The sequence below is a fragment of the Ischnura elegans genome, chromosome 3 (genome assembly GCF_921293095.1).
Source record: "Ischnura elegans chromosome 3, ioIscEleg1.1, whole genome shotgun sequence".
Taxonomy (NCBI): Eukaryota; Metazoa; Arthropoda; class Insecta; order Odonata; family Coenagrionidae; genus Ischnura; species Ischnura elegans.
The window spans coordinates 52865256-52879261 of NC_060248.1; the positions used below are offsets into that span (position 1 = coordinate 52865256).

At 37.0% G+C, this 14006-nt stretch overlaps 2 protein-coding genes across 5 annotated transcripts in view; both read left to right on the plus strand.

Moving 5' to 3' along the window:
* Positions 1 to 7755, plus strand: part of LOC124155803 — a 46130-nt gene extending 38375 nt beyond the window's left edge. For 3 of the 4 annotated variants that reach the window (XM_046529921.1, XM_046529919.1, XM_046529920.1), the window contains 3 exons: positions 4662 to 4931; positions 5377 to 5940; positions 6453 to 7755. In XM_046529921.1, the coding sequence (XP_046385877.1) occupies positions 4662 to 4931; positions 5377 to 5940; positions 6453 to 6617 (999 nt within the window). In that variant the 3' untranslated portion in view covers positions 6618 to 7755. The remainder of the gene's footprint in view (positions 1 to 4661; positions 4932 to 5376; positions 5941 to 6452) is intronic. The other variant, XM_046529922.1, reaches the window with a different exon arrangement.
* A 2763-nt stretch (positions 7756 to 10518) lies between these two features.
* The window catches only part of LOC124155804 (GPI transamidase component PIG-S), a 33760-nt gene continuing 30272 nt past the window's right edge, over positions 10519 to 14006 (plus strand). The window contains exons 1-4 of the mRNA XM_046529923.1: positions 10519 to 10743; positions 10833 to 11063; positions 11337 to 11558; positions 13495 to 13713. Of these exons, the coding sequence (XP_046385879.1) occupies positions 10704 to 10743; positions 10833 to 11063; positions 11337 to 11558; positions 13495 to 13713 (712 nt within the window). The 5' untranslated portion in view covers positions 10519 to 10703. The remainder of the gene's footprint in view (positions 10744 to 10832; positions 11064 to 11336; positions 11559 to 13494; positions 13714 to 14006) is intronic.

Consider the following 14006-nt stretch of genomic DNA (forward strand, 5'->3'; position numbering starts at 1 on the left):
AAATAATGCTTGCTTTACAACATCTTACCAAAGTTGCTGAGGACACAAATTTGCTCTAGCAAATAATTAATTCATGGAACTTAACCTAACAAAATATTTCAATTTTACATCAAAAATATTATTCTTGGTATAGTATTATTTTTACCAAAAAAAAAGAAAAAAAAACATAGCATAGTTACATCTTTGCTTTTAGCCATTGTTTCATATATTTTTGTACTGGTTACTTATATGTTTTATTTAATGTTATGTTTTTATTTTTACACCAAAAAACTCTGTATAGTATAATCAATATCTAATAATTGTATTCATGTAATGGCAATGTCAACAAAGGCACACACTACAGCAATTTAATGCCTCATTACCTATACCCTTTTTCTGAACTCTTGGTGGCTGGGCGGTAGAGGGCTAGTAGCCAATCAGAAGCGCTGCCCCTTCCACCTCACCATTCCCCTCCATCCCCTTACCCTTTTCCCCTCCACTCCCCTCCATATGGCCAACCAGCGTTGCCAGTCTGTGGAAATAAGTTTACATGAGGCAGTACAAGCATGATCTCTCCAGATTACATTTGGCAACACTGCGAGCTGGAGAGCCATGTTCACTGCATGAAGTCAGAGAGAGACTGCGGCCTCCTACACACTTCCACCTGCCACTCTTCTGTGATTGGCTAGAAGAGTGGGTAGGTTTTGAGCGTGTTCAAGGTTACCTGCCATCAGTTGGGAAAAAGGGTATAATGATATCAAGGCCATTAGAAGTGTGTTGAGAAGTATATATACACATGTGATATCCAGCACAAATATTTTTGCATATGTAGGAATTACAAAGGGGATGGGTAAATGTTTACTGTTTAAAAATGTCACCATTTTTTTGTATGCTCTTAAGATCTTTATTTTATTGTAAAAAGAAGGATGACTAATACAACTCTTCTTACACTTACACTTCCCTATTTCTTACAATTTTTGGGGGTCTCATTTAAAATGCAAAAAGGGTGTTTTGTATTTTTTCATTGACTGTCGTATTCTTATGAGGAGGATTGTAATCAGTCGGGAATCTGTTTCAATCAACCGAATCAATTCCTTATCATCCCATTATAGTCCATTTGTCTTTAGTTTAATTGGGAAGAGTTATTGTAGCTGAGGTGTAAATTTGAATAATCTTAGAGTCTGGTTGCTCTATCTTATCAAGTGCTATAGATGGGATTTTCATTCTAGTCAAAGTACGATTAGTTCAAAAACATCTTGGCAGACTAGAGTCACTGAGGCCAAATTATTTGTTTCCAGATCATATTATTTTCATTTAAGCAGTGGCCCTTGATATTTGTGCATGCCATTTTAGAATATCTTTTATTAATCAGAACATAATTGTGTATATAAGTAATGAATATACTCTCAAGGATGGTTTTTGTTTGCTCTAATCTTTTTATTTGTTGGGTGAAAAGTATTTTTAGAGTTTGTTAAGTCCCAGTTCTCATGGCGTCCTTGTAAAAACATTGTTTACTTGCATCCTTATGATTTATATCATTAAGACTCATATGTCCACCAGCTTAGAATTTTTTTTCTGTTTTTCCCTGCTCTTTATTTTCCTTTAATCTTTTTGCATCTTAACTCTCTCTCTTTTGAATAATTCCCTATATTTATAAGTCTTCATAACTACCATTGTAACAAAGGAATCCACTGTACTAAAATTAATTTGTTCTAGTTTAATACCAAAAAAATTGCATGGTTTGCTTAGAAATCAATTAACCGATAGGGCTTTTAAAGAAATTTTATTATGGCTATCAAATGTTCGTTTATCCCTGTCTTTGCAATCATCTAAAACCTACATTGTAGCACTGCCTTTGGATATGATGCAAACTAGAAATTTTGTGGCATGGCATATCTGTGTCACTCTTTATATTGTATTCAGGTGACTTTTATGGAACAAATGAGGTAAAATATTTGGTATTGGCATGGTTGATTTACATTTTTGTGCAAAAGAATCAGTGTTAATCTGTTGCCCCATTAGAAGCCTAATCTCATCATGAGAATAAATGTTTTTACCAAGGGAAGCATTCTTTCTATTATGAGCGTGGTGTAAGGCTTTAAGGCGAGTATGAAGAACATCGAAGTCTTCTTGTTAATTGTGTAGAGATGGGGTTAATGCTACATTTTTTATCTTGCCAAGGGAAGTAGTTAGTCCATACTTCATGATAATATGTTGTTAAGATATGGGCTCTTCTATGAAGGTAAATACTAAACACCTTCCGCTCTCTGGGTCCTGCCCTTGTGTTTTGCCATTTGGGGTTTTGCGATGACGTTTTAGCCTGTGAATTATGCACTAAATATTAGCATAGTTTTAGAAAATGTTTAAATTATGTGAGGGGATTCTACCAGTAAAAAAATTAATAATTCTCAAGTAAATCTAGAGAATCAAGTAGGTTGAGAAAAATTGGCATCATAAAATGCTGAAGAAGCCATGAAACTATGCCCCAGCAACACTCAGACTGTGAGCTCATTGAAAAATTGGCCAGTCTGGCGTAGTATGGAAAATGTTAATTGAGAGTTTTTGCATGAAACGGCATTCTAAAAAGTAATCGTACTGATCACTTCTAATTTTATTATTAAAAAGCTGTGTTTTGAATTTTTGTATTTAAATGTACAAATTTCGTTGAAATGGAAGCGTTCTGCATGTGCAATGAATCCAATGCTCATTATTTTTTGGAATGAGCATGTTTTACTTCATTTATTGTAATTATACTGACTAGTCTATTTTATGCATGATACTCTAATACATAATGTTATCAGTCATTCGATCAATCGATTGCTGTGTTATTTATCAATCCATTCCCTAATCTCTATATCCCACCTTCCCCTTTTCATATACTCTTCTCTGACTTCACCTGGAGCCTTGATTGTTCACTCTTTCTAACGGCGATTGATGATTTCATTTTTAACAGAATCATTTGAAACTATGGATTAATTATTTTTCAAGCCATCTTTCATCTGACTAAAATCATCGAAGAAATCAGAAATAGAATTACACACCCCTTCCTATTTTTCAATCACTTTTTTTCATGCATGCAAATATTCAAATGGCTTGAATGGCTGGAGCTTTTCAGTCGATGATTTAGTTTTGGTCCTAATCACATAGTACAGTTCTGCCTATATTTTGACTTGTACATTGAAATTGTGACCCAGTTGATAACCTAAATAGAATTCCTTCACATTTTATGCTAGGAAAACCTCAAATCATTTTGTACTCATCGTCAATCTTTTAGATGCACTATCAATAATAATCTAGGTTGAACAATGTAATGATATTACTGGGTCATCATTCTTAAATGCTCATGATTTTGTTTTGGGACTTCGAGGTTATCTACTCGGATAGTGATTATGTACTGAAAGAGGTTTCAATTGAATTTTATATGAAGCTTGGTTTCCATACCTGGAATGCGTCTCTTGATGTCCCATCATTACCATTTTCTCCTTTTTGTGTTCTGTGTTTGTAACCTAGTCACAGTTGTTTTCATTTCTGTAAAGTAGTCGAGATATAATTGATCTAAGGTTCTTGCACATTCATCTTGGAATACTTATTGTACTTTTACTTAAAGGTTTGTGACAGGTAAGGTATTTAATTTTAAAAGTAGTTTGTCGTTAATGCGCTACTCAGTGTTTTTGTGTTTAATGTATGCAAAATTTGTGTCGGTAAAATTTAATCTGTTATACTTCATGTTATTGTATTTTATATTTGCATGTCATTCAGTATTGTTATTTTTGTCTTTCTGTTGAAATTCCATTTATTTATTGTCAGTTTTGAATTTTTTAAATTGCTTGATGAAACTCTATCTTTTTATTTTGATGATTTGTTTATGCTATGTCGGGAAAATTACCCCAACAAGAGTTGCTGCCTCTATTGGTTTGCAAGGAAATCTGTTTCAACTCATATGGCATATTATTCTTAGGCCTAATTCCAAAGAGAGAACTTAAAACACTTAAGAATGTCTTAGTATTTTTATTATAATGATCAGATATACTTGTGGTTTGCTTACCTCAACCACAAGTTGTACTGGTCATCTGAATGGAATTGCATATCATAATTTAAATTCAATGCCCAAGAAGTATTCTATTTAATATTCATGCCAAAAATGTCCCACAGTATTCCTTTGTAGTCTCTGTATCAAGCTCATTGCCTTGCACTTGGGCTAGGTTCGTGGACTTAATTGGAGTTCCAGTATGTTAGAAATTTCTTCATTCCGAATTAGGCCACAGGGTAATATGCCATAAGTAAGGAAACTAGTGGTGGCACATACTTTGTCAGGATACTTTTTCCTCCATAGCATATTCAATTGGTAGTTAATATTATCCTCTTTTTCCACTGGAGTGATTATTATGTGAAACTCATTTCTTATTTATTGGTGTTGTGTAGTTACTAGGTGCTATGATTTTCTCTTTGAAAAAATTCGGATCTTGTCTCATTATTTTTAGCCTTAAACTCATGATTGCAACCTCTCTTCATGGTGCTATAATCTGTGGGTTTCAACCAATTCAGGGAGGATTGAGGTCCTCAGACATGTCACACAGATGTGTGATGGGAGGTAGCTGAAAGCTTTTTTTCAATGCCGCAGCGACGGGAAATCATGGCTCGTAGTCATTATATTCACTCACGTTTGCATAATTTCTCCTCAGATGGAGGAACAGGAGGAAGAAGAAGATGAGGTCGTTGAAGGTTCTCATAGTTCGGAGTCACATTATGAGAAGGATATGATCCATAGAAAAGCGGCGGCCCATGATAGACTGATGGCGGTTGAGGAGGGGTGGAGGGGAGAGGGGGGCGTGGAGGAAGATCCAAGGCACAGGAGGCGTCGGAAGATGTTGGCGATGGTTGGGTCTTCTGCAGCCAAGAGGGAACAGAGGGAGCGTAGGCGGGAGGGACTAGTGCAGGAGAGAATTATCAGTGTGAGTGGATTCCTTGAGTTATGACACAAAGAGATATCCTCATCCTTTCTTTGTTTATCAGACTACCTTCTATTTATTTATGTTCTCTTTTTTTATAATTTGTTCACCATGCTACTCTTAGCTTCCTATCTTTGATTGCTTCTGTAGTTTTATTTTCATTGCTTTCATTTTTTGAGTGGATCCTGAGTAAATAATTATTTTGTAAACCCTCTACATAGAAACTGAATAGTGTCCCATGTATATTCATGTTATAAATGATTTATGATGGGTACTGGGACATACATAAAGCTATCTTGCCTGCTCTGGAAGTACATCTTTTTTATTTTTAGCCGTCATGTAGGAAGGATATTTCCCAAACTAGTTCATGGGTTTATTGGGAATGGGGTGATATCCTTTATAGGGGCTCATGTTCTCATTTTTCTCTCTTATTATACATACTTTACAGCCAAGAAGGGAGAGTGACCACAGTGAATCCGACAAGGTTTACCGTCAGATCAAGGAGCGCCTGAGGCGACACAAAATGGCAAGGGAAGCTGCCGCTGCAGCAGCAATTGCATCCATGCAGGGCAGTTCAATGGTGAACCAGCCCCCACCAGGTGTCTCCTCCCCCACGTCTGCTTCTCCAAGACGGCATGGGAACCATAGGCACCATCATAGGCATCACCACCATCACAGGCCTGGTTCGCCAAACTCTTCAATCTCTGCATCCTCTGGTAGCATGCAGCGTTTGGAAGAGGAAGGTGGTGAGGAAGGTGATCTGGAGAGATCGTTGAGGCATATGGAAGAAGGGGACCAGGAGAGGGATGAGTTGATGGAGGGTGATGAGAGAGAAGGCACAGTGGTTGCTGGGGCTGATACATCCTCTTCGGATATGGCTCGTCGGATCAAGGACAACTTCAGGGTGAATATGGCTGGTGTCATAGTCAGCTGTTTGAATCAGCACCGCCGGCCAGATTGTAAAAATGGGAGAATTGTAAATACTGAAGACTTCAAGCATCTCGCAAGGAAGGTGAGTGAGAAAATGGTTCAAGAGTTTGATTCTGTTTACCACTAATCAAAGAAATTTACTCATGCCCTAATTTCTTCCACCACCTTAGCTATAAAATCCATCCTTTTTTCTATTCATACCTGCTCAAATGTAAATTTTTTGATCTCTTTGTGCGGATCAGTACTTTTAATTTTTTCCCTTCGAGGCACTTCAATATTGATCATTTTCAATTGCATTCTTTATAAGCCTGAATTATGCTCATGGATCCAAGTAACTTAGTTATTCACTGAAGGAGGCAAAGCACCAAGGTGGTACATTAATAAAGAAACTAATGCACTTCTTGTTATTCAAGTCTCTGAAGAATTCTCCAATTACAGTATCTGTTTTCAAGACAAACAGAAAATTGGCTGAAAGTTAATATTCTTGAGGAAAGAAAATATTTCCAATCCATTCCCTATCTCAGTGCTATTACTCCTCCCTCCATCATGTCATATTAGCTTAAATCTCCTAAAGCTGTTTTTCTTTCATTACAGTTGACGCATTTTGTGATGCTGAAAGAGCTGAAGCACTGCCGGAGTGTGGGTGACCTTGAATGCAACGAAAATGTAAAGCACAAAGCGCGTGATTTCGTACGTAAATACATGTTAAAGTTCGGTGCTGTGTACAAAAGGCCCACCAGTGATAGGGAAGATCATTAAACCGCAATTTGAAGGCATCTTGGAATGATGGACTTGTTTGTGGCTGTGATTGTGTTTACTGTGCCAATGAATTGGGTTATCCCTATCCTAGACTCCGTTGAAAGTTTATTACTTGCCAGGTCTGTTTCCACTTTGAAAAAATGCAATACTTCAAAGAGATTATCAGAACAAAGTGATATCTTCGTGGTGTATTGAGAATCTCTTTCAAAGACCATTTAGCAGAAATATTTTTCGTAGCCTTATCTTCAAGGCTGAAACTTTTTTTTAAAAGAATGTTCAAAGTGATTGCAGGTGGACGGCTTTTCATCTCATTGACAAAAATATCATTGTTGGGTGGCATATTTGCCTATGGCTTTTCTAGGCATTGAAATGTTACCTTGATTGCTGTAAATTTTTTAGTGGATTGTGAAGTGATAATTTAAGTATTCATTCCTACCTTACTTCGCATTTTAAATATCTGTTTACCTCCTCCTGTTGTTAATAATGTTAGATCTTTACTTTCCTTTTATAACTTCCATAATTCCTACATCCTCTAACCTAAAAATATTTTTGGTGTTGCACTGTTACAAATGATTCCATTGGATACTCCGCATTTATTTGTTGTTACATTTTTTTGTGAATTTGCCATATGTTATCATGAAGCATGATTATAAGCTTTTTGCACGATTGCAAGTGAAAGACAGTAATCCTTAAAAATTAAAAAGTCAAATTTTTTAAGAGTTGATTTTCAGTTGTTTAGAAAGTATCTCTTAATTTATATCCTTGTTTTTATATTTTTAATGAGAGATATTTTCGTGTGAATCGTGTATCATAATTGTCCTGTGAATTTGCCATTTCTGTGTATATTTCCATGAATGCCAGTCACAGTTTGTTCTGTGAATTTGGCTTTGACTGATTCATTTTTACTCGGTAACAATTCACTCGTAGGGCCTGGAAGCCCTAGGTGTATATTTTGAGTCAATCCATTGCCAAAACCTGACCCATCTTGTTTGAAATGTCACTGAAATCACTAGTCTAGAGATTCATCAGTTTTTTTTTTTAGAATGTAAGATTTTAGGACAGAGTTGTAAATCTATTGATTAGAATACATTTTGGCTTGTACAGGCACCGTGTGTAATAAAGTTAACAGTTGATTCATTTTCTGTTACTTTCATTTAGGAATTATAAAATGGTGAATTGTTATCCACTATAAAAATTTGAAGTGCATATTACCAAAATAATGTTTCTCTCTTTGCTTAGAGCTTTTACATGAAATGCAGTACCTGTTGAGAGGAAATATTTCATTAGCGAATATTCTTTCAAGACCTTTTTTGCATGGAAGTAATTTTTTAAATTATACTTATTACTCACAATATACATTACAAAGTATTTTTTAGTTGGGAATTATGTAGTCACAAACCACTTCTATCCAATGGTCCGTCGAGCAAAAAAATCGTCATGAGTTGAGATTTGATGATAGATATCAGCCAATCATGGATTGCAATATCATTTATGCACACTTATTTTAGTCATATTCTGTACTCCAAGAACCTAATTGTGGCAATTTCTTTCTATCTTTTCATCAATAACTCTGTTTAGTGCACTATACTCAGGCATAATTTAGTGCTCAATAGGCTGGTGGACACTGGCCATTAGGATTACTTATAACTCTTAATAGAGTTCAAAGATAGCTTTCCACTGTGTAAATTAATGAGGGCCGGGAGCCCTCTCTAAGGCAGGCAAAGCACTGTGTTTTGGCTGCTGCCTTCAGCCGTATGTTTTCCATGGCATGCCATCTACAATAGCCATGTAGCTTTTGGCCCCTATGCATTTTACTTGGCAAACATCTCTGTCCATTGCAGAAAAGTTTCTCGGGTTTTCCACCGGTTGATGTCATCCATGTCTCCCGATGTTTCGATCCGTGACTTGCTGATCATCCTCAGGGGATCTTCCGAAGAATTCGGAAATTCGGAAGATCCCCTGAGGATGATCAGTAAGTCGCGGATCGAAACGTCGGGAGACATGGACGACATCAACCAGTGGAAAACCCAAGAAACTTTTCTGCAACTGATACTCCGGGAAAACCTAAGATCATACATCTCTGTCCATGGTGGAGTTTGAAACGTTATTTTAACTTGAAGTGCTGTGCAGTCTTCAGTGGAGTACATTAAGTCAGATCGACTGAAATTGGTATTGTGGTGAAAACCAAACCACCTGTGGTGTAAAGGAGAATGGTCTTCCCTCAGGATCTCAGGGCATGTAACCATAGTGTAACTAACGCGGATTGAAAGATGCCAGTGCAGACTTAAATCTTCCAGGTATTGTATTAATTCTTCATGATTCGTAGAAAAACTATTATGTACCACCCTATCCATCCGAAATATATTCTTATAAAAATATGTACCCAGACATCAATGGAAGGGGTCCAAGTGTGAGAAGTGATGTGAGAGAGAAAAGGGCCAAAGTTGCCAAGAGAAAAAGGAATGTGCCCAAGGCCAAAAAACAGCAAAATGCACACAAATAGGAGAGGAATGCATTTTTTGGGATGTTGAAAAAAATGTACTTCTGATCATTCTCATTCAGGTGGCAACATTGCATAGCATGATGAGGACTGGGTTGCAAATGGGGTCAGCATTTGGCTGATTGGCACTGGCAGTCACCATTGTATTCCACCCTGCAAATTTTCCTATTCTCTGATGAGTTGCTTGACTCGTTGGCATTATTAAGAATTGCAACATTACAATCAGTCTCGTTTGAATTCCTCGAGTGAATGTCACAATTATGATCTTCAACACAATGAGCTCATTCAACCTTTTTTTTCCGTCTATTGTAATAGAGTTAGAAAAATGAAGACACCCATATTTTGATCATTCTCGAGCTACTCGCAACAAAATATTGATGGGCTTACTCCTTTTGCTGGTAGGTTTGTGATGTTACCATATGTTTTCCATGGCATGCCATCAACAATAGCCATTGTAGCTTTTGGTCCTGGCGTGCATTTTTCTTGGCAAACATATCTGTATTTTATGGACTCTTTCTTAAGGGCTCACTGGTTCTCCACTACCTCTCAGCCATATGCATCCATCTCAAGTGATTCGTTGTCATTATCACTCCATGGAGGAATTCTTTCCGTTAAATAATGTGTCTCTAAACTAAATGATGAATTAGAACTTTAATGGTGTCACTAACCAATGGCGGATCCAAAATAGGGATAAGAGGGTTGGGGGGGAGGAGGCTGGGTTTGAGGGTAACCTCCCAGTAGTAGTGGTGGTCTGGGAGGTTGCGAAAATATAGGCTTGTAACAACACGTATGCAGTTGCGTCATTACAAATTTTTCAAAGAATTAAGTTTTTAAAACAAAAATTCATGTACATTTTTAGTAATTTTACCTCATGCTAAGTTTCTATAAAGTATTAGATTTGTATTCCTTATTATAAAAGACTCAAGGCAGAAATGTTTTAATCAGTTTTTGCTCAATTACTCTAGCCTACTTGGGTTTTCGAGGCTCTCCTCTCCTGATTATATTAATATTCGACAACTGAATAAAATTACTAGGGGACTATAGCCCCCCTACCCCCTTTCTAAATCTGCCACTGACTCAAACGGGCGGCAACTTTTTCAAAGTTATGAGGTTACTTTTTTCGTTATGATTTATCTTTCCCATCAATCTATCGAATTATATTACCATGATATTACCTTATTAAAGTGCAATTTTGAAGTTGAGTGGACGAACCCATTCTTACTTCTTGTATTTTGACCACAATTTTCAAGCAAGCATACGTACCAAAATGTTGAGAAGCTGGAATCACTAAGAGTAATTTCTCTTCCTTGTTCGCTGGCAGAAATGTTATATTTAAATTTTACATAAAACCGCCAGAAACAGAAATAACTATGATTTCAGCGCCCCTTACGTTTACTTTCGGAACTGCATGAGCGAGCTCCGATCAAAGTTGCCGAGAATTTAAGTGACAGTGGTTTTTTCAGAAATTATCTGAGAAAATAAGTGGGAATAATCAGAGATAATGCTTCAAAGGTGATGTATCGAAGACTGTACTGCATGTGTCAGATTTGAGAGTATTTAAAGCTTCTAATCTAGGTGGGCAAATTATGGCGGCGGAGAAGGATGACACGAACGATCAGAAGGATGGTAATAAAATGTTTGTTTTGAATCATTGTTCATAGTTTAATGTAAATTTGTGTCTCTAATGGCTAATATGTTGAACCATCCATTTGCAGAGGATGCCAGAATGTATGCAGCCCTTGGCTTTGCTTTTATTTTACTTGTTGTCGGCATCCCATTGTGGTGGAAAACCACCAAAGTTCATCGTGTTGCCTTGCCGTACGGTAGAATAGGCGAATTAGGTGATGTTAGTTTAATTCATGAATTTGAGGTTGATGTTGTTACCACTAACGAGTTCAGGGCGAAGAAATTGGCCGAGGATCTGCAGGAGTCGTTTAAATCTTCCAGTAAGTAAAGCCTAGTCGAGCTCCTCTACCTTTAATCTTGTTTCCAGAATTTAATGCTAATGACCCCCAAATCGTTGGAGGATAATATACTGTTTTTCCTCATCGTAATATGGTGTATTTATCCCCATATTCTATTGCATTGGTGTAACATCCTATTACTTAGAGAACGCGTTTTGTAGCCCATAAGTTTTCTGCAGTCAATCGTGTTGAAATAAATATTTATATCATGTAATTGTTGATACTGATGTATTGTGAATTTTTTGTGTTCCTTAGAAATACTGCGCCCTAAATTTATTGGCAGATCAGCTCAAGCAAGTGAGATGGCAGCTCTTGGAGCAATCCATAAACTAAGAGACCTAGAAGAAACTGCTGATCTTCCACACCCATTAAATCCCGGCTCTCTTCTTCTATTGGAGGTTCCAGGCTTAGCAAGGTTCACGGAATCATCTGTTGTTCTAGGGAACCGTCGCACTGTGTACTTCGCGGGTGATGTATGTGAGTAGCAACTGTTAAAAGGCTTGCATTAAATCTGGGTTGAAACAATAGTTAAGTGCCTTAAACTATCTTGCATTGAAAATCCTGATAGTGTGTTGATCTCTTCTAAATCTTTCCATTTTAAGTCACTCGCAGAATTTCACTCTCTTCCAGGTGTATTGTGGCCTTTCTCCTAGTCTATTCTCCACCATTGTCACTCTGAAATTCCTTAATCTTTCGATCATGCAGGCAGTCCACCCTGCATATAAATTTCTTGAAATATTCAAGCAATTCAGATTTTCTCTTCGGTAGATAAACCATTGCATATCTTGAAAAGCCATCAATAAATTTGCCAAAGTTAGTATTTAGCTCAATTTAAAGTCTTGGGTTTGAACAGACCTGCCACATCTGAATGGATTCTATCTATGAACCTTATTGAATTTTCTTCATGTCATCTTCATTCGGATGCCCTAGTCTATCAAGCTACATGATGGTGGATACTCAAGATACTTTCTTCGCCTCTGAAATAACCTTCACATCCTCAATATTAACTCCTCCAACTATAGTGATACAGTTCTAATTGTTGACTAGAAATACCTTCAAGAAAACTTTTTCATAATCAGATATCTCATTTACACCTTGACAGTAGGAGATCTTCATTATTATCTTATCTAACACTCCTTGTGTGAGTAAATTATTCTTCAAGTCAGGGATGTACAGTAAATCTGAGAAATCAATATCAAAACCACCACATTCACTGGTGATCTTTAATTTCATTGTACTGTCAATTCTTCTGTTTTCTAGAGTATAGCCACCCACACCCACATCAACTTGACCAGTTATTGTATGGAAGTTAATGAATAAATCCTTCCTATATGTCATGAGGTCTGACACTCCACCGTCTATTATCCTCAATCCCTCACCTACACTCTTACTTTGGTGAGCACTCCCAAGCTTTATATCCCCTTGCAACAGCAGAATCTGAATTCTGATTCTTCCCAAATGGATTAGCTTTCTTTTCAGGGAACTGGAAAGATAGATACCCCTCTGTTCCACAGGAATAATGGACTTGAGGATGACTATTTCTTCCACTTTTACCTTCACTCTTTCCTTTGCCTATGAATCTACCTACTCCAGTGGGTAACAGGACTCACACATACTTATCTCCTCAGAAATTCTGAGGAGATGAGTATGAGTGAGACTTTGTTTTCTCTTTGCATGCATAAAATCTTTTGCTCTTCATTAGCATATCAACCAATTACCTTGTGGCTAGGTTAATAGTTCTCGGGATCGCCACCGGGTCAGGAACTCCATATCTGCCAACGTTTCGATGTCCGACTCGGTCATCGTCCTCAGGGCTCACAGCCTTCACCTTGTGGCTAATTTTCCCTTCTGGTTACTCTGAATGAAGAACTTCCAGTCAGGTGGAATGCCATTAAGATAGACATTAGCCAGCATATCTTCATCAATATACATACCACAAATTTTCTTTAAATCCAAGAAAAGAGATATATTAGTGTAAAATATGTAATTTATATAAAAATATTTTTTCTAATGAATAATTTTTAAACCTAATAAAGTGTTAAATTTTGTTTTCATAACCTTTGATGTGTTACTACTTGAATGACCACGGCTTGCCCCCCTCTAGTTTTGATCCTAATTACGTCCTCGTCTTGAACCTTTGTGGAATGTAAATGGTCAAAGCAAAAAAGCTGTAGCTTAAGCTTCAGCTGATTATAATTATGACACAATTTAAAAATTACCTGAATGATTACAGCATTCTTGATTCTTTCTCTCCCAAGTTTTTTTTGTTAAATAAATACCCAAATATATGTCTGACTGACAATGAGAAGACAATTTATCAAACACTTTGATAATAGGCCATAATAGCCATGGTGGGTAATTGGCCACTAGAAATTTTTAGGGTTAATGGTTTAAAATTTGCATTTATTTTCAGCTCATGTCAAACTTGTAGCAGTCCTACAAGATTGGGTTTTGCAGGAGAATTCTATCAAATTGACGATTGATGCTATGGAAGCTCCAACAAAAGTTGGTAGAGATGCTTGGGGGCGAAGACGTATTGCTCCCTCTCCATCGTATGATCTCCTGTTGTCATTGGTTATCCCGAAACCTGAAAGCATACATGTAGTTTGGGATATCCAAAAAGCTGTTTCAGGTATGTTGAATGTTGTGCTTCTACGATAAACATTTATTACTAATAGGGATGTGCAAGTAGTTTGTTCTGATCCTGAACTGAGTGTTGAGTTGAGTTGTAACTACTTTTGGGTATTGAGTTGAGTCTGATAATGTCTAGACTAGACAATGCATGCACCAACATACTCTCATTCTTCCAATCCCCAAGGGAATTTTATATTCTGAAGACTTGGCCTGTGATGTAAAAAGGAGAAGATGATGAGAAATGTTGTTGGTAACTGTATCAGAATCAGGAGATGAATGAAAATTTATGAC